Raw genomic sequence first — 21325 nt, 5'->3', positions numbered from 1 at the left:
ACAGATCAAAAGGGCACTACAGCATGGAGATAATATGGCCAACATTAAAAATAAGCAACTGTAAAAATGATATTATATCACATTTTAAAATGGTTTAGGGATGAACACATTTTGAATAATCTATTTTGGTAAGTCGGGAGAATTGCAGGGCAACCAAAGTTTTCGATCAATACTGTATATTGACAGTTTTCAACCAAAAGAAGGAAACAAAATTTTTTTACATGCATTAATAAAAATGTCTTAAGAAGTGTGCACTAATAAATGTACAAAAACAGTAGAAATTCGATATGAAGGAAAGGAGAGTTACAAAATACTTTGTGTATAACGATAGGTCACAGAGATTCACTTGAACTGAAAAGCTCAGCAAACTACTGAAATACTTTTCAGAGACAAGTTCAGTAGAAAAAAAGGAGTTTGTAGTCAATTCCAGTGGCCAGTTTGACTAACTGCCACATCAGGTGACAGATCTTTCATTCAGGTGCTGAAACATGGGGTCAGGTGACAGTCTCCTTGTACGATTAATCTGTCTGTTTAGATGAAAATCTGGACTGAGCCAAAGAGGTTGTGAAAAACATTAAGGGCTCCAACATTACACAGTGTTCAAAAAGAACACCTTGAACTTGTCATCTCTGTCTAAATGCCAAAAGCATGTTATCTGAGTTCCCCAACTGATGCTCCCATGATAAAGGCATCCTACAAATATGGTATAGGGCAGAGGACGTGTTTCGTCGAGGAGACTCAGGAGCACGTGCTCTGGAGCTGCCCCTTCGCCAAGGCGGTGTGGGGCAGAATGGACAACATCATGCACCCACTGGAGTGGACAAGGGGACGCAGTTCCTGCTGTGGCTGCTGCTGTCCCTGACAAAGCAAGGCCTGTGGGACGGGAGGAGCACTCTCACCCGGGACAGCACAGACTGGGGAGCGAGGGAGCTGGAGGAGAGGATCCTGGCGGACCTCAGGAGGAGGATGAAGCGCGACGTCGCCAAATGGGGTTTCCCCACGGCGAGGGGGTGCTGGAGAGGACTGTGGGCCCTGTACAGGGACTAATGGACAAAAGCAAGTGGAGGGGCTGGGAGGGACTCTTTATGTGTTCAAATCCAGCCCCATCATCCACTTGCACAGATTGATAATGGACAATCACCGCACACAAGTCACAAGTTTTTACGTGAAGTTCATACCTGGTTAGAATGTTTACTAATTTTGTGAGACTGTTTTATTGTGAGATGTTGATTTTGGAAATAAAGTAAATTTTGATAGAAAAAAATAGGGCAAAGAATTGTAGCTATTTCCCCTCTATAAGGGGATGGAAATTGGTGCCATTCTGTTGACTTATCACCTACATATAAGGGTCTGACAATTTCCGATTCTGAAAGGTGACTAACAAGAGCCCTGACTTGAAAACAGCACACCACACTGTAGTAAAGTACAGGGAGATCACAACGGAGGAACGGGAAAGCAACCAAAGCCATCACAGAACAAGGTAAAGTCATGGTTAAGGCATCGCAATGCAGAGCCTAATGGTCAATTTTCATACAGTAAATGGGCACAACGGGCTGCTTTGGAAGATAAAAACACAGTTTGAGAGTCAACACAGAAACTTTCCACCACAGTCTCCATTTTCAGCTGAACAACCAGCAGACGGGATGTGAGTAACCAGCCTTTCACAAATCCTTAACTGTGACTTGAAGGAGCAAAGGCAGCCACTTTCCGCTGTATTCCTCACCACTTTGCAAAAAGCCTCTTTTCGAGGCAGTTGCAGGCAGCCCTCACTGTGAAAATAACAGCGTTTCAATAACATGTTCTTGCTTTCCGGCTTCCTGGATGTGTGCCGTCAGCCAAAGCAAAACATCTAAGAGACCGTGTGCTGAGATCGACAGCCTGGAGGGGCGTTCTCAGAGCTCAGGGCAGCTCTTCCACAACGGCCTTGGACTGCCTCAAAATGACACCAGCTCCCAGGAAAATTACAAGAGCCCCCTTTTTCAATTACTGTCAAGTGGGCTTCATGTCATCTGCTTGAACTGGGATGGCCAGCGTCTGCAACCCAGCAGGAAGGGGTGACATCTCCTACTTGGGGCAAATAAATTAACCTAATTAAATAAGGAAGATTTTATAAAAGCAGAAAATCCACAGAGGAATGGAGTTGTAAGAGTTTATATATATATACATTATGCTAGATTCAGTGTTTTTTCTCAGTTCTTGTTGTATTAGCTCTTAATTAGGTTTAAGCAACAGTACACGAGTGTCAGAGGAAAAAATATTTTCTCACCACGTCTGCCTGACAGGACAAAAAGGAGCACTGCTCCAGTCTTTGGAGTCATTAGTGTATTAGAAAAATATATGAATTTACAAGTTTAATGTCATTACCATAGCTATAATTTTTTTAATTAGATTGCAGAACAACATCAGGTTCTTCATTTAGCTTTCTTCATTGAACACAGTGATTTTATTTTTTAAATCAACACAGGAAATGGCAAGCTAACCTGAGAGAAGGAGAATAAAGTCTGAAGAAGTCTGATAAGAGCCCATGGGGGAACTGTTCTGCAGGAACCGCAGTTATCTGCACCAGCTCAGAGGGGTCGGGAGAGCGGGTTCAAATGTAAAATTCCAGAGTGCTGAGGCTGCAGATTGACTTAGGCTGCTGTTTTATTTAATATCTCCTCTCTCACGTTTTCTGGATGTTCTCCCACAAAGCCACACTACAGCAAACTTTCCCCACTCTTTTGGCGCTACAATCGATATGCTGAAAAGAATGCATTTTGGAAAGCTGGGTCTTTCACAGCAAGCTGAGGGAACAGCGCAGGGCTGGGACCCCTCTTCATATAACAGAGTCAAGTATTCTGAAGATGCACTTCCTGTCCTGAACATGTTTTAACATGGTGAATGCCTGTCGTTTCTAATGGCTGCAGCTACCCTGGTCTCACGCTGTTCGCAGTCCAGCTCCTGCAGCTGAGAGTCCCAGGCAGTGGTGCCCAGCTCACAGATCGCTCACCTCAAGAATGAGGCGAGGTGCACCTGCAGTGCAAGAGCAAGCACCAGTGGGCTCAGGTGTGCTTGCCTAGCAGCACAGAAGTGATTCTCCTGTTAGCAGGACACGAGCGGGACTAGGGAAACGCTTAGCAGTGCGCAGCGGGGCTGTGAGAGCTTTACCACACAGCATGGGAGTGCTGCCCACCCCTCGGCTGGGATCTGCCCTTCAGTGTTGAATGAAGCTGGGGCCCTTCTACCCGCGGAGTGCTTTGCGATCCCTTGAGGAGAAAAGCAATGTGCAAGTGCCGTTATTGTCATTTATTGAACACTGAGCCTCTGCTGCTTTCAGTCCGGGGGGCGTGCAGAGAAGATGAGTGATCTCGTGCTGGTGTAGCCACCAGCCCTCTGCAGGGACGGGCGAGAGGAACAGGCTGACCTGAAGCAATACCGGCAAACTCCAAACGGAGTGTCGGGAGGTGGAAAAGAAATTGGCTTTCTCGATCCAGGTAGAAACACGTTGCTTTTGCTCTAGTTCTTTCATTTGTCGAGCTTCAGGCCACAAGCACTGTGCAGTCAGTTTTCCACACGGTTAGGCTATCCAAGCAAAGATAGAATTTCACCTTTTCTATTGCTATGAAGCAGAATGGGTAATCAATGCATGCAGGGGGTGCCCGCCGAAATACTCTGCTCTGTCTGAATAATGCAGAAGTCTTCGCTTGCATCACCATTCTGTGAAGCATCTCAACCATTCTTTTGGTCTTTCCACAGCTTCTGGGAGCAGGGATTTACAGACGCCTCAAAAGTGTGACAGCTTGGATTAGATACAGTATTGCTGCAAAACACAGTGTGACACAGTGAGTTATTGTGTACAGGAAGCATCCTGAGGATGGGGCCAAGAGACAACCTGTCAACATTTGTACAAAGGAACTTCTTCAGGTGTGGCTTCAGAAGGCTCCATGGCCGAAACGTTGTGTTTTCTTTCTTCTCTTTTCAGCATGGAATAAATCTATTACTTCTTCCTTTGCAGCCTACGCATGCTGACGCAGCTACGCACCTGAACTACAACAGTTGTACAATACCAGCTCTTTAACTACAATCAGCATTATTTTTACCTATTTGCTCAAAACTGAACTCTAGGCCAGACAGCCTCAATTCCAAATTGTAAAAAACTCCAAAGTCAGAGCTTCACATTTTGATCTTTCATTTAAAAAAATGTGAGAAGTTGAAATAATATGAAGCAGACAGAGCCAGGGCTTTGAGGAATGATCTGGACAGACAATTAATTCTGCTTTAACTCTGGAACAAAGCCCTGTCAGCAGACAGCTCTCAGAGCCATAAGGAATATGCAGCCCAAGCTGAATAAATACTCCCTGTCAAACTAAAGGACAAAATCTTAGTAGTGGATTGTCCTACATTTTAGCTCAGAAGAGATAAGACAACAAGGAAACCCGATTCAAGTATTCAAAATCCTCAAAGACACTGACAGAGGCAATTCATTGTATTTCTTCATAACCAAGAGTGAACAGACAAAGAGTTTATGCATTGAAAAAGGAGAACTGGAGGCACTTCTTTACACCAAGGGTTGTGGGAGACTGATGCAAGCTGTCTGATCATGGCGATGAAGCTGATATCTTGTCTTTCCAGAAAAGGCTGGGTGAGACCCTCAATCTGTTAGCTAGTAGAAACCTAATGAGCTAATAGGGTCAAGTGGGCTCCTCGTTTGTTAACTGTTTTAAGAGAGTAACAGCAAATCCAGAGCCCAGGACAAGGGATTATTTTAAAGCTCAGTTTAAAATATCTACAAATAAAATAGGCATTAATCAGCTAGTAAACAAAAGGTATGTATTGTATCTTTAAGGAAGTGGTGAATAATTAAGAAGATGGAGCAGGCTGGTGATCATTATCAACAAGGACACAGTGATGCATACAAGCAATGGCTAAGTGCTAATTAGATTGCTTCCCTTTTGCATCTGCTATTTGTTTAATAAAGTGTGAAATCCCATTACTGTGCCTGGCTGATAGGAGAAAGGAATACTGAGGCAAGACTCCAGCTTCCAATCTTTATCACACACATGACACTGGAATGCTAAAAATGCTTCGCTCACTTAACGGGGCATTTATTTCCAGATTAAGAACACTGATGAAACTGGCTGAACTCAGACTATGCGAGTTGCATTTCTATGCTGTGTACGTGTCTCAGCCCCAGCGTGACTGCCGTGTGCTGAAAGACCCTGCTGGTCGTGATCGATAGCCGAGAATGTTGTGGTAGATTTCATCAATAGTGAAAAATAGTCACTGTTGGGTGTCTTTCCACCTTGGACTCAGATTGCTGAATGGACACCTCCCAGAGCTCTCCGAGTCCAAACGACCCTCCTGCCGGTCAGTGGAGCCCAGGATATAAATATCACAGGGAGACCGGGGACCACAAGAGAGAGAATGCAACACAACACCAGAAGTCCAGCTAATTCAGCAATTAAGTGCTAATGTCAGGAGGAGTAGGAACAAATGACAAGAAAAAGACGTTACTGCATTGGCAGGCGATTGTGATGTAATTGGAATCAGGGAAACGTGGTCAAGAGGAAGTGATGGTGATGAATATGACATTAATGGATACACAGCGGTCACAGGAGACATGGGAGATGGAAGAGATAAAGGAGTAGCACTACACATCGAAAAGAGAATTCAGGCACAGGAACCTCATCTGGAGGAATCCAGGGTCTCAGAAAAGAAATTTTTTAGTGTTCAGAGTATGGACCACTAAATTCATATATCAATTATAATACCAGAATCAGAGAGATTTTAATCATCCTCACATAGCCTGGAAAAAAACATCAATGTCAAAAGCTGAAAATGAAACATTACAGGTAAATGTACAGTAATATGGTTAGCAACTGCTTTCTTGGTTTTCTTTCAACTCAGGTTAACAGAGCACCTGGTACAGGGATGCCTGTATTGATCTAGTATTTTCAAAGTGAAGAAAACAGAGGTTGTAGCTCCATTATGGACCTGTGGTTTGAATGTGGCATGGGTTTTAAGCATGGTTTAGAACAATACAGGCAAAGGCCAACTCCTCTGAAGATTCCTCTCTGCATGCTGGAATGGTTTAGGGGACCAACACACATAAGCCTGTCCACCCTGATGGACATTAAAGTCCAAGAAGAGATCTGAAGATGTTTAACATACAAACACAAAATAAAACATACACTAGCAAGCTTACTCAAGAGTTATTGGACCACCTGTCTAGCTTCCTGGGATAGATAACCATGCTTCCCAGTAATCTTTACTACCTCAAATTGGATTCTGCTCCAGTAGGGAGCTGCGTCAGCATGCGCAGGCTGCAAAGGAACAAGTAAAGGTTTATTCCCTGCTGAAAAGAGATGGAAAGAAACCCAATGTTGCAGCTGTGGAGCCTTGAGACCTGAAGAAGATGTTGTGTTTCTTTTCATATGTGAAAATTCCAAGCAATTAGTGTGCACAGGTGCAAATATTTAGAATAAATGGAGCCTCTGAAGCCTTAAGGGCCACTTTGTCAGCCATCACTAGGAGATTCATAGTCATTACATTGCACTCTGGACAAGAAGGTGAGGAATCATCAGTGAGTGGAAGGCAACAGGTTAGAGATATTCCACTTGAAGCACAGGGCATATTCATCCCAGGAGTAAGCAAATGCAAGGCTAGAAAACGATGGGCCAAAAGAATTAATAAACCAACTAAGAATGATGCACGGTGGAAGAAAGCACTAAATCCATTAAAAAAAAAAACACGACCCAGTTAAAGAAAAGGAGTATAATGAACTGCATACCCAAGTGAAAAAGGAAATTAGCAAGGCTGGGAGAGAAAGAAAGCAGTATCACAATGGAAGCTAAAATAAAAAATAATATGTATTTTGTCCTAGTATTGCAAAAGAACAATAAAGAAGAATGTGTCTGACAGATAAGAACATGATGCAAACATTGCACTCAGGTGTTCACCAAGGAAACACCTGACAACATGCCTCAGGGTGAGGAAAGACAAGCTCCTACATAATCAACTTCTGCACTGAAGAGTCAGAAGTATTCTACATACCCGAACCACCAGCTTACTGTAAAGTACAGCTCCAGAGCCTTATGAAATGATACCAATTGTACATAAAGAAAAAAGAGATGTTATTCACAAAGCATTAAAGAAATAAGAGAAGTTATTCAAAGGACATTGTTACGATCCGTCTTTCAGGACCCTATGCAGACAGCAGAATCCGGAAGGCAGTGAACAGACACGGGGAGGAGACGAGGAACTGGGCTGGTAGATGAACAGGGGGCGTGACGAAGGTGCTCGGGGGTCCAGGTGAACAGTCCAAGGGGAGTCCGAAGGGAAATCCAGAACAGGCAAAAGTCCAGAGCCGGGTGATCCAATCCAAGACACACAAGACAAAGTTAAAAACAGGAGCAGGATCCGGCGAAGGGTCGAAGACAGACAAGATAAATTTCAAAACCAGAGTGGGATTTGGCGAAGGGTCGGGGAGATAAATGGGGGAACGGGACCAGGCGCTCCAAGTCCCAGACTCAGCTGGTTTGGGACACCGATAGGAGGCTAATGGCCCCCGAGCCGGATTTTGGGGGATACTAAGGATTTAGAAAAGTTAGGTCTTCTTTAACTAACCTGTTAGAGGTTTTTGAACAAGCAACATTAGTAATGGATACATAACATACGATATGGTCACTTTAATTTTCAGAAAGTAAAGGTTGTGTGATAAGCATCCTCATTAAAGACTACTTTTCAAGTTGTAGGCATGGAAGGCAGTTCATGTATTTGGATCGAGAACTGCTTAATGCATAGAAAGCTGAGAGTACAGTTAAGGGATGAATGCTCCAAAAGGGGATGATGGAATTAGAGGAGTATCATGGCGATCTTTGACCACTGGACCACTGTTCTTCCTGATTTAAACCAATGGTCTACACACTGGTATTGCTAGTGATCTAGTGGTGTTTGCAGCAAAACAAACTACAAACAGCAAAGAAGCAAACAAGCAACGTGCAGTTTTACATGCAGTCAGCAAAAATATAAATATATAATAGAAAACACTGAGTTTGAAGAAGCCATTTATGAAAACAATTTAAGTGCTTTTGTTAACACATCATGTACGTATTCCTGACAATGTGATGAAGCCATAAAAAAGGCGAGAAAAATGTAATAAACGTAGTAGGGTAGAATTTAAATCAAGGGTTGTTGTAATTGAACTGAAGAATGTGTTAGTAAGATTTCATTTAGAATACTGTGCACAAATTTGGTGAGCTTGATAATAAAGTGAATATTACCACTCTGAAATCAGTCTAGAGAAGTGCAACCAGGTACATTTTTAGGCTCAAAGTTCTGCCCTACTCTGACTGGCTAGAAACTAAATCTTTTGAACCTCGAAACGGAGAAGACTACGAGGGGACCTGATTAAAGTGTTCAAAATCCTCAAAGGGAAATTGCTGTGTTTGGACCAATTGTAATCAATCAATCAAAGTTCATTTATCAAATGCACAACAATACAGCGTGCAGCAGTAGTTGCTGGCAATGACATGTCTTTTCTACGAGCTCACCGGGGGGAGTGAAAATTACACAATCAAGGTTACAAAAGAAGGTTACATAATAATAGATAATAGTACAATAGAAACTGAATAAAATTAACTCAGACAAAATTCAATATGAATAGAGCTGCTATGTGTCCAGGGTGTATGCAATATATTATGTCCAGTTAGTGCAGTATGCTGAATACAATGACAACTGAATGTCCATGTAGCGATTACGGGTGATTTGCTGAAGGAGCTGCAGCTTGGCTATTTAGCAGCCTTATTGCCCGAATACTTGTGGTCCGATTTACAAAGGGCACTTAACACTGAGAATAGGAGGCAGTACTGTGTGTAAAGTACTGCTTACCAGCTAGTAACCACTTCCAGGCTCCCACAAACATTTCTGTAGTCTGGAACAATCTATCCAATCATATTGTCCAAGATGATACCATTGCTTCGTTCATGAAACGGATGAGATGAGATCCACAGATCAGTTAGCGTTCTGAACACTAACGAGCTAGAAGGGGAGAATCGCTTCCTCTGGTCTGTAAACTTGCTTATGCTTGTATTAACTGCCAATGAGCCAGCAGAAGAGCTCCCAGCTATACTGGAGTTTTATTACAGGGAGCAGGGTGATTTTACGGTTTCTTCTCTCAGTTTATCTATGGATAGCTCTATTCTCCTCCATGCTTTCTTATTCTGATTGCCTCGTTATGAGACATTAAAAGCTACGCATTACAAGGGCTTTTCACCCCATGACTTTCCAGGGACGTGTGGAGCGTGTCGCTATATTCCCGATTTTCATTGCATTGTTTGAATATTTTCTCCTCTGGCTGCTCATATTAATAAGGGCTCATCAGTCTTGCTAAGGGAGCTGTATCTGAAGCCCTGTGGTACGCTGAGAGGGTAATCTATGCCAGCTGGTGCTGCAGCGCAGTCACAGAGATAATGCTCAGTTCCTTTGCTTCAGCAGGTTGGAGATGAGAACTGAGCTACTGTTGTGCTCTGATCTGACTAACAGCTGGGCACCATCCATGCTCCAAGCCTGCCAGTTCCCCTGTGGCTGTCTGTACGGGCAGGAGGACTGGCACAGCGATCTGTGCCCCTCTCCAACTCGCTAAGCGCAGTGACATGAAAAATTCAACCTCAGGTGCCATCTATGCTGTTCACATTAAAAGGATCTGTGGCAGCCAGCAAAAGACCAGGACCATTAAACACTAATGTGAACATAATCCAGACATCTCATCATTGAGATCTTGCTGTTTAATTCTCAGGGATATTTCAATTTTCTCTTCACTCCTTTTTTTAATTACTCCAGAGCATGTGTACCTTTGTGCTTCTTAGCACTGATAATAGGAACAATACTGACGTCTACATACAGTACATGTTTCTTACAATGTACAGAAAACACGGTCTTTACTTTTGTATATACAGAATATGGGCCAATTTTACAGAGAGAGTGTACTGTGGGCCAAGAGTCTTAATAAGCCTCTCCCTTCTGTAACACTGCTTGATAAAGCTTGTGGTCCTCCCATGGATGTGTGGAAGAAACTACAGTTCCCAGGAGGCAATAAAAAGGATATGGTTAAGTAGCTGACACCCTGGATATGAGGTACACCCGTTGTTAAATGAGCCTGTATCTTAGGGTATGAAAGGAGGTGGCAAACACACTCCTGAGTCTTTCGATAAGCTCTGATCTTTTGCTGCAGGTTTGTTTACCAAACAAGAACAAAATGCTTGAAATAGAAACCGGTGAAAAGGACATACAAAACTCTGAAGTTTTGAAGGGTCTAAAAAATGCTTGTTGGCAGATGTTTAATGGACATTTCCATTCCAGAGATTATGTTTGCCCCTCTTAACTCTACAGGTGCTGGTGCTTTCGAGACCTAGAAATCCTCCAGACACACCAGGCTCCAAGAACTATTAACAGAAACTCTTGTCATAAGATACGGATCTGTCAAGGTCACTGATCTGGAATTCGGAATAATGAAAAATTCAAGCCATTGTAAGAGACGTGAAAAAGATATGAAACAATCCTCATGGTGGAGTTGTGATCAGGGCTGCTGCCTTAGCTCTTGGGTCTTGAGCTTGATTCTGGGAGGTTCCATGTTCTTCCTGTAGTCATGTGGGTTTTTTCTGGATACTTTGGTTGCCTAACAAAGACATTGTGGCTAATGAGTGACTCTGTATGCTTGTACTGTATGTGTGTGTTACCCTTACAGGAATATGCACCTTTCTGATAATGGATGGGTAGACTTCACAATGTTTCAGTACCACTGACTATAAAAATAAAAAGTTCACACGTAGCTAGGCAGATCTTTTGAAGAAGGGGCAGAATAATATTACTATTGCTGTCTGACTCCATGTAACCATTTAATCCTTGAGAGAACAGGTTTGATTTGGTCTATTTTACTAGTAGTAATTTACTATCGGAATTACTACTTTTCTAAGGATGGATCACATGGCACCTTACCTCATTCAGAGTGATATTATAATAATGTATTACAAAGTGATTACATGCATCAATACTATACTTGTATCAACTATCTATGCCACATTTATGACGCATTTCTGTTTCACAGGATTATATTATTTCTTGATTTCTTGATTTTTGTTCTATTACCCCTTTTCATCATAAGCTAAGCTTCTCATCTCACTGCAGTTCTAGTTTTCTGTGGGCTTAAAAACAAGACTCCTCCCACCTTCCTGTTGGTATCTGTTCACTATATAAGCCCACTCTGAGGCACATTACCAAGGAGAACAGAATTCCACCTGTGCCACTGTGGCCTCTGAGACGCAGAGTAATATATCAGCACCACTGCACAGAGATAGCACAGAGGCCAGTTCAGTACTCCCACTGAGCAGCTCCTTCAGAAGCAGTGCTTTGCTTCTCATACTATGATCTGCTCTGCAGTATATCCACCAAGTAAACACCCTGAGGTACAGACGCCAGCCACAACTGTTCTGTCACCATGCTATTAAAATAATGTGCTGGGAACAGACCTCACCTGCTGGGCTCTGAAATATTAATTGGATTACTGTTCCACTAGTGCCTAGTGCCTACTAGCACCACTAATAGTACCCTGTATTTATTTAGCACTTTTCAAGTGTTTTACATCCAAGAGTCCAACATCAACCGCCACTGGAGTGCAGCATCCCCCTGCCATTATGTAAAAACAGCCCCAGTGTGCCCTCAGGAGATCACATGGAGAAGTGAGAAATTTCTTCAGCAAATTAATTAAACAGGAATTTTATGGAAGCCTAGGATGCAATTTAGCCAGGCACTGGGGTTAACACTCCTTCTGTTTAATGATGAAGTAGAGGTAAGAGCGCCACTTACTGGTCCTCCAGCACCATTGCAGCAGTAACCTGGTCTTCTCTGGAATCTGCCATCCTAGGACTGACCAGGCACAGCTGTGCTCACCTTGCTGAGATCTGATGTGAGCAAGCTAGAAGGATGTAATGCTGCTGTCAATAAAACTCTTATCTACAAGCTTTGTTCTTTTCCATATTTGTGCAGCGTGACCTATAATTTTCACTTTCGTTTAAAGTCTTGCTCCATTTATGTTTTCTGTTAATCAAAACAGTAGTTACACTAATACGTAAAGCTTCAGGAATTAACTTGCACGGAATGCTCTAAGTAGTCATTTACTCTGGCCAGTAGATACAAATGCACCCCCTGCGCAGAAACACAACCTTATCAAGCTGTAAAGCAGATAACGAAGAATCAAGACCCAGGGAAAACATTGCTCAACTGACATTACTATAAGTCCATTATCTAGTCCAGTGTTTCCCGCTTTCATAAACATAAACGCTCTGCGGCACACTGCTGGCCTCTTGAAAACACACGCACCGACCAGAGCCCATTATTATTAGTAAACAAAACTCTTTGCAATATTAAATCTGAGTTTTTCTCGTTGGCGCCTTAACCTGGCAGCTGGCGACATCGGAACAGGGAGCTCTCGCTCAGCTGCTCTCTCCCAGTCTGTCTTTACGTCTGGTGATTCCCATGTCAGCAGTCTTTTATCTCATGCATATACACCGTACATGCCACACGGCACTTTGGTTACTCTCTACCAAACAAATATATATACTATATTTAATATAGTCATTTTTTATTTCTTGCATATGTGACTGTTCCAAAATTCTGCTGCGCAGACAATGATGTCTGAAGGCACACCACTGTCCTGCGGCTCACCGGGTGAGAAACAATGATCTAGTCACTACATCGCTGTCATGGTATTTTAATTACTGTACCACATTAATCTGTTCTGAGCAGCAGGGTGCCACACTACAGTCAGCCAGACTAAGTGCGGCATTCCTTCCCTCGGAGAATGAATAATTAAGGCTGTGTTTTCATTTGTTCCTGACAAATTTCCTCACGTTTTAATGTCTTTTGAGATTACACAGTCTCTTAAATTAAACTGACAACAATCCTGTTATCCCACAGTTTGTCTGGGCCAACTGAGGGAAATAACAAAAGTCTGTTGTGTTTTCTCTGATCATATTTTACCACATTTTGCACACTTCTCTGAAGAATCCTCGCAGCTATCTCATTATTGATTTGCTGCGGTTTTGTTTTGATCAGTTTGACGAACGCTCCTTCAGAGGGAGCAGTTTGTTGGTGTGTTTTCTACAGTACAGGCGGTGAAGGTACTGTAGCTGTGTCCTCTATACGCAGAGAAGAAAGAGACACATAGTCATGTCCTGAGACTGATACCAACAAATTGTTCAGTCTTGCTGTGTCATTTTTATCTGCACTTTAATTAAGAAACAAAGACTGTTACAAATATCAATTATGCCCCCAAGGCGGCATAATTAAATAAAGTATCGCTGAACTGAAATTATTGAAATAAAGTTGGTCAGTGGATATGATTTAAGAAAGGTTACAAACAAGGCCACTCAGCCCATATGGTTGTCAGTAGCTCATTCATCTGTGGATCTCATCCAACTATTTCTTGAAAGATGCCAGGATATCAATTTCAGCAACATGTCTGGGGAGCTTGTTTCATACTCTCACGAGCCAACTATTTTAGTGCCATGAATACATCTATCCATTTTTTAACGCTTCATCCAATTCAGGGCTCGCGGAGAAGCACGAGCACAAGGCAGAGTGCACCCTGGATGGGATGCTGTGACTATCCAGCAGGAACTGGGGGGGTCCGGTGCCATTCCAGGGAACAGAGACCCCGAGCTCAGTCCCCAGAGGTGCTGCTCATTCAGACAGCTGTGTCAGCAGCAGGGTGTCCAGCCCTGACTCCACCACACTCGGCTCTCCAGTTCTGCCTCACGACTCTAAGCTTCCCTGCTAGGGTGCAAGACGGGCACCTGCAGGTGCTCTGCCATTGACATCTTGAAGAAGCGCAGAGTGAAAGAGCAGAGGTCTGAACGCCTTCCTCGGCGCGGCTGGTGGCCGGGCGTGGTGGAGAGAGGCGCTCAGGCTGCTCGGCGCCAGACGGCGCCCTGGCTGTTCTCTCTGCGCCTTGGCAAAGTGGCGCAGGCCTGGGAGCTGCTGGAAGGAAGATCTCTCAGCAGATGAGGTGTGTGTGTGTTGTCAAGCTGAAAACACCATATTGTCCAGCAGATTCAAGCCCCTGAAGGCATGTTGCAACGGGGGTGGCTTCAGCAGTGATGAGGAGTAATCTTCAAATACTGTATAATGTTACGCTTAAGGTATATAATCAGCCTACTGCACTGCTTGTGAGCTGCCATACTCTTTCAAGGGCACGGTCTCAATTAAACTGTTTCTCGTAATTGGGTGCCAAACATTTGGTAGAAATGATCCCTCTTAGGAGACAAACTCTTTTCTGTCATTTTGACCATTGTAGTTTGTCACTTTGTAATTGTAATTCTGTCGCGAGGGGGCAGACAGTGCGAGGATCTTCATCGTCTAGAGCAATCCCTGGGTCTCCAGCCTGGGCCTCTGGCCGCACACCCCTCCCCCGTCCGTGCCGGGGAGCAGGGTGACCCCCATGGAACCAGAATCTCCCAGCACCGTTCTGAAGAGTGTGGAATCATTCATCGCTATGGTAGTATGACTCATCTCTTCATAGGTCCCATTATAAAACATCTGAAGTGTGGAAAGATTGCTTTCGATACATAATGAGTAAGTGGTGCTGCACGTTCCTTTTGCCGGCAAATGGCACGGAGTACTGCAGTCACTACCAGCATCTACCAGGCACTGTTCGACATTTCTCTTTGCTTTCATGCACAGATGACAATGTCCGCAGATCATCAAAGCTTTTTCGTCAAAGATTGTGAGTAATCCCTATTGCTGTCATGCCAGATTTGTTTTGTGTTTAATTACGGTTCAATAACTGTATCGCAATCATGTTAGGGAAGCATCAAAGTGATTTTATTATTTTAGTATTTACTTTGTATTTTATCTTGCGTTTCATTACTGAACAGTACAAAGCAATAAAATGTACAGTAGAGTCCAGCTTACATAAAGCTCAGGTTATGTAATGTTCTTGCTTAATGGAAATCTTCTGCAGAAATAATTCAGGAACACCTGATAAAGCCTCATACTGGCTGCTCATGAGTTGCTGATCTTGAGCCCTTCTGATAATATTTTTGAAGATTTTGATCAAAATCAGTGTAAATTAAATACGCTAAACAACAGCCCCTGATTCCAGACCAAACTAAGCTGTATGAATAACAGCCACAGCTGTGGTAAAAAAAGAAAATACTAGTAGAGGTTTTGAGGCAATTCCTGATACTCATACATTTTAATTAAAAATTTTGTCAAGAATACCTAAGTTAGTTGTTCATAGAACATATCTTTTACATATATATCTTACAATGATCACCTTTCGGGTTTATGGTACGTTTTAAGAGCATGCATTTGCTGGGAATTCTTCAGAATTAATTAGCTTTTGTTGTTTCAAGATGCTTAGAATTGCAGTACCTTCTAAAGAGACTCCCAACTCCAAATATATACTGTACTAATATACTTTAGTTTGATCCACAGGGTAAAGTGTTGTGATGTAATTTTACAGAATTGTTCAGAGGTATACAGAGGCCTTTGACCCAAATCCCATTAATTCTACAAACTGCAGAATAGCAAAAAGTGTTTCAGTAGTACAGTGAAAGTGCTATTATCAACCCATTATCTGTTTAAGAAGCTCCCTTTAGCCAATGACAGCCCTGTGACTGGAGACACCACTGGCAAGGTGAAGAGACACACTGGCCAGAGACATTCACAGCTGCCAGGGGGCAAACACAGGCAGGAAACTGCTGAATAATACATCTCCTCTGAGCACGAGTCGGCATCCACGGCACCGGGAGCGGCCTTCTTCTGAACAGAGGAGGGTAAACTGAGACCGAGAGCTCATTTACAGCAGGAAGACCCACTGTACGCACACAGGGGAGGGAGTGGCGTGTACCACAGACCCCAGGGCTCTTGTGTTAGAGCCATTTCTATTCATCATTGACACTGCTGGTTTATCTGACCTCCTTTTCAAAAAACAGAGCCAGAATGTTTGTCCTAATTCGAGATCAACATTTCAGAGTCTTAATGATCCTTGACTCCAATTACTTTTTTATAAGCGGGACCCTGCTTTTGAACCCTTGAGCAGGGGTTAGGTGAACCATCTAGGTTCACTCAGTAAATAACCATCGGTAGAGATGGGTACTTTCTGGGTCTTCCTTGTAAATTTGGTACAGTAAATGAGGGTTGGCTCACAATTGACTTATCTGGTAAAATAAAGGACTTCCAGAAAACACTTTATTAAAGCTTTCCAATATAGCACAAATAAGTGCACAATAGACTTCTTTGTCACAACTTGAATAATGAAGTTAATAAGACCAACTCCAGCAGTTAAAGATGCTCTCACTGGGAAAACAATTAACTGCAAAAACATTATTGTCTTTTATTTATTTTCAAATAAACAATTCCAGACCTGGATATTTCTCATTTCCCTTACGCGCACACCTTACACAGGATTATAATCAATATAATATTTGGCTGAATGACCCCTATCAATATCCATGACTGCTGCCTGCTATCACATCCTTAAAGCCTGATATAATAAGAGTACAGTGATCTAGTTATTCCGGGGCTTGCATTTGCTTAAAACCTATTTTTCTGATCCAATTTCCAAAGCATGCTACAGTATTCAGGTAACACCTATCCAAATGACTTAAAAGAACAAGAATAGTCTAGGATGGGAACATGACTTTCAGCATATCAGAACCACTGCTGTCCCTGAAAGCCTGATGAAAACTCACCCATCTATACACACAGGTGTACTACCTCAGTCACATCTCTGGGTCAATACCTAAGCTATCGGAACGGTCTGAGCACAAAAAGAATGACCATCTCATCTACGTAATGTATATAGGATTCCTAAAGAAAGATACACAGTGGCATCAATAGCTATTTCAATTAACCCAACTTCTATAAGCTGGTGGTAACATTACTCAGCAGCTCTCTGATTTTGGGTCATATTCACAAAACATTTATAGTAGAGGAAATATGCTAAAAAATATCCTAAATACAGCTTGCTATGATCAATTTTAAAACTAAACTAAAACTATTCTTCATGTCCCAAAGCAGAGCTGCTGCAGGCATTGGTGCACAAAGTGCTGCAAGCAAACAGTTTTGTACGGCTTCGCCACACGCAAAGCTGTGGTAAACCTGGCAGAGCCGGTTGTAAACAGTTTGCCTGGGAGCTGGCACCGAGGCTCACCGGCTTGTGTCTCTCCTGCTGGGGGATCAGCTCTGGCAGGGGGATGGCGCGGGGCTTGGGTCTCGTCAGACCGAACTCCCTGGGCTCCGTGTGCTTCTTGGCGGCTTTCTTCAGGGGACTCCCACGAGTCACTCTGTCAGACAGCTGGGCCATTAAAGTCTCCATCTTGGGCTGCCACCTGAGGGACATACAGGGACACGGAGCATCACGAAGCATGGATACAGCCTATTCCTATTCCGGAACAAGTACGAGGTTTATTCCGTGCTGATAAGAGAAGAAAGAAAACACAACGTTTCGGCTGTGGAGCCTTCTTCGGGTGTGAGAAAGATAGGGCAGTCCGCAAAGATACAGTAATACAGCGTGGGAAAACACAAGCCAGGAGTGAGGAGGAGACCGCTTCAGAGAACATGTTAGGGCTGTGAAGATGAAAGATTTCTCCAAGCCCATAGTTTCTCATTTCACCTCTGACGGCCATGATCACACAGATCTCTCCATCTGCATTCTCAAAGTAGGGCTTCCTAACTCCTATAGCAGAAAGACATCAGAAACTAAAATTATCCTGAAACTTGGTTCACACCTTCCCCCTTCTCTCAATGACAGACTTGTTTTCTTCTCATTCTCTCTGTTCATTTGTAGGTTTCGTTTCCCACCTCTCCTCACCTCTCTCGACCTCGCACCACTTGATTGGCCACTCTGCCTCTCCCCTGCTCCCACCTCCTCCTCTCTCCTGGCTTGTGTTTACCCACGCTACATTACCTTTGCTGACTGCCCTATCTTTCTCACACCCGAAGAAGGCTCCACAGCTGAAACGCTGTGTTTTCTTTCTTCTCTTTTCAGCACAGAATAAACCTCTTAGTTGTTCCTTTGCAGCCTGCAGCATTTGCAGTTCCTCTGACGCAGCCACTGTACCTACCTGAAATATTCCTATTCCTATTCCTTTAAATTCTGTATCTGAACAATCAATCAATATCTGCTGTAGTAATCTAGCTGGTATCATTGTTCGCTACTTGAGTGCTTTTCCCTTTCAGTTGTCCATGTGAGGCAGGACAATGGTTTGCAACCTCCCGCTGAGCAGACACGTGTTACAACCCTGTCCTCCGAAATCTGTCACTATTTTATGCACCTGGGGTGTTACTCTGCTTCGGGGCACATTCATTTACCTTCTGTAACCAAAAAAGAATTAAAGCCTTCCTTCCAGCCATGCTGAAACCATCTTTCCTAGCCACGGAAAGGCTTACTGACTTGTCTAAAGGCACAAGATTCAATCAGGGATTTCAGGGACTAATCACAAAACCTTTTTATTATAAAACCTGAAGCAGAAAAGTGAAAGTAATAGAGGTGTTTCAGCATCATTTAAGAGTGGCTTTCAATACATTAATTATAGACTCTATTTTGCAGCCTGCAGTTCTGATTAAATTTAGACCAGGACACTGCAGTACAGAACTATACTAATATATATCATGCTGTTAAATTAAGTGAGAGGTGACTTCTTTCTCATTCACATTCCCAGTGGCACTTTTCAGAATTATGCTTTATGCAGACAGCTCAGTAAAAGTCTTTTTGAAATGTAAAACAGGTAGGAGGACAGAAATGCAGTGTAGTGTCTGTGACATGTTGCTTACCAATTTATCCTTACACTGAGTATGGTTAACGTGTGTCTATCACTTTGAAATGTTCTTAAAATAACATAACAAACGACGTGAAAATGTGTGCTGTTTATGGCCTGAGTCTGCTGTGTGTTTTCGTGAAAGAAAACAGAAGAGAAATGCTTGCCGGTTTGTTGACAGTACCTCAGGAGTGGTGCGATCCAGTTATTTTCCACAAACGGAGCATCATAAATGTGACTCCATTCGTCCTTAATCCAGGTGCTCAGGTTCGTGACGTCGAAGAAGAACCCCAGGAACTGTGAAAAAACGTAGAACCCATTTACCTAAGACACCCATTGGTCACCATCTTGCTGCAGTGCCCAGATTAAACTCTTGAAACCTGCTGAAGATCTATACCTATGGTTGTTAAATAACACAATCCAAGTCCAAAGCATTAAATTTGACTAAAGTTGAAATCAATAAGGTGAAACAAGGACCAAATAAACAAAAATCAACTTGTTGATTACACTTATGTATACTGTATGCGCATTATTTACACAGATGGATTATACTGTACTTGAACTTCAGTCTAAATTGAAAATTCGGGTGTGATATCTGATTCAGGCTTGACATTTGACCCACTAACACATCAGTATCAGTGGTTCACAGTGGGTTTGTCTGCAATAAAGGACCTGATCGTAGCTGGTGGGAACATCTTTCCCTGTCGAGGACAGGCTCATTGTAGTACTAGCAATCTAATCAGTGAAATTCCTCTATTCCTGCAAAAGCTATGTTTGCTGCTTAGCCACACACAATTTTCCAGAAAATCCCTGACTCAAAAAGAAGAAATCTGCCAATCAGAACAACAGGTCGGGCCCGAAGATTGCAGGTTGGAGCCCGAGTCAAGTTACTAGTTGACTCTGCCTGGGATTACCCAAGCAGAGTGGTCAGGTGGTGCTCTCCACGTCTGAGATTGAGCGCCCCCCTGTGGCCTCACATGTGTTTGCAGGCGTGCAGTGCTTCTATTCCAATCAGCACCGAACATCTAGTAGGTCCAAAGGGGCTTCTTAGACAGCCTTAGCGAAGAGGGAAATGGATCTTGTGGTGGAACCAACAGATGGAATCTGGGAACAGGCTGAAATCAGGAACTGGGAAGTCAATCCAAAGACAAATACAACACAAGAAGCAGGGGCAAGGAAACTAGCAGTAATCAGGAGAAAATAACAAAACATCACCAAGAGGATAAACGGACTGAAATAAAACAGAAACAAGATAAGAAGCAAGAAGCCTACAACTCAAGGAAAAACCATGTAAGTGAAGTCCAGAGCTCTAGCTACGGGTATACAAGGCTAAACACTGAAGAGAATGAGAGCACAGTTTATATAAAGCTGAGGAAGCGAGGTGAGAAGCCCCCAGTATACTGGGCAGCTCATGATTGGCTAGGGCGTAACGCAGCTGTCTGCGTGGACTGCGTCTGAGCTGCGCAGCTGGGCCAGCAGCCAGTGTTAGAGGCGCCCTCTGGCAGGGAGGAGGTGGAACTGCAGCAGTAGGGGGTTGTGTTGCCTGTCACGTGTTAAAAGACGGAACGCCTCAAAGGTGGGCGTGTCAGTGGTATCTGCCAACACTTCCTCATTCTTCCCAGGCGACACGTAAAAACACACTATTGCCAATTCCAGATCAGGTGTGTTTAACTAGAAATAATAGGCCATTCTAAAAAACAACTGATCTGAATGGTTACTGCGTGCTCTGGAGGTATTTAATTCCCGTTTTACATAAGCCACTATAGCATCCTATTGTACCTTTTACCACATTCAACTAAAATTCCGACACAATAATTTAATCTTCCATTTATTAAACCTGCTGCTTCTAGCAAAGCAATTGCAAATTTCTGATATAGATGCCCATTTTATTGTTCAGTTGAATACTGTTTAATTTTGCAAAAGCCAGCCTCTGAATAGCTCAATGTAATGAGCAATTTAATATCCTGCATTTTTCTTGCCTTGAGATTACATACTCCCTCTCAGGTCTCACCATCTAGGATGGTGGCAGATGCGAGAGCTCATTTTGCATTTTAATTTCAAATGCATTCTCATACTGGGCCCACTCTGTATGGAAACACAGCTCACATTTAAAAAACAACAAAAATCAATCTGAGACTGGGAATAACTGCATGACCCCTTTGAACAGTCTCAGTCTACACATACATTTCAGTGAGTTCCTTTTTAGGAACACTAGGTGAATTCTGCATCAAGATGTAAAAATATTTTTTTCCAACTGTGGAGCATTTTTCAGGTGTGTGGGGGGATGAGAGAGGGAGTATATTTTTACTGGCATCGCCTCTGACTGACTATAAAAATCTAATTGCGTATAGACAGATGGTAATGAAATATTCCTGAGCATCGACAATAGGAAAGAGATCATTCCTAAGGGAAGGCAGTGATACAGGCGAGAGCAATTGTGTCAACACATGCATGATAACTTAACTGATCGTCTTACTCATGCTGTGAGCTTAAGATCTTCATCAGAGCAGGAAGAGATGAGAGGAGAC

The 21325-nt window shown here is 43.0% G+C and overlaps 1 protein-coding gene across 8 annotated transcripts in view; it reads right to left on the bottom strand.

Annotated features, from left to right (window-relative positions):
- cfap99 (cilia and flagella associated protein 99) overlaps nucleotides 1–21325 on the bottom strand; it is a 62488-nt gene that overhangs the window by 26799 nt on the left and 14364 nt on the right. For all 8 annotated transcript variants that reach the window (XM_088638111.1, XM_088638138.1, XM_088638117.1 and 5 more), the window contains 2 exons: nucleotides 18982–19094; nucleotides 17192–17369 (listed from right to left, as the gene is read on the bottom strand). In XM_088638111.1, coding sequence (XP_088494237.1) covers nucleotides 17192–17369; nucleotides 18982–19094 — 291 coding nt within the window. The remainder of the gene's footprint in view (nucleotides 1–17191; nucleotides 17370–18981; nucleotides 19095–21325) is intronic.

The sequence above is a fragment of the Lepisosteus platostomus genome, chromosome 1 (assembly GCF_059453375.1).
Source record: "Lepisosteus platostomus isolate fLepPlt1 chromosome 1, fLepPlt1.hap1, whole genome shotgun sequence".
In the NCBI taxonomy this organism is placed as follows: Eukaryota; Metazoa; Chordata; class Actinopteri; order Semionotiformes; family Lepisosteidae; genus Lepisosteus; species Lepisosteus platostomus.
The sequence above is the reverse complement of the archived record's forward strand: the minus strand, read 5'-3'. Positions and strand labels throughout refer to the sequence as shown.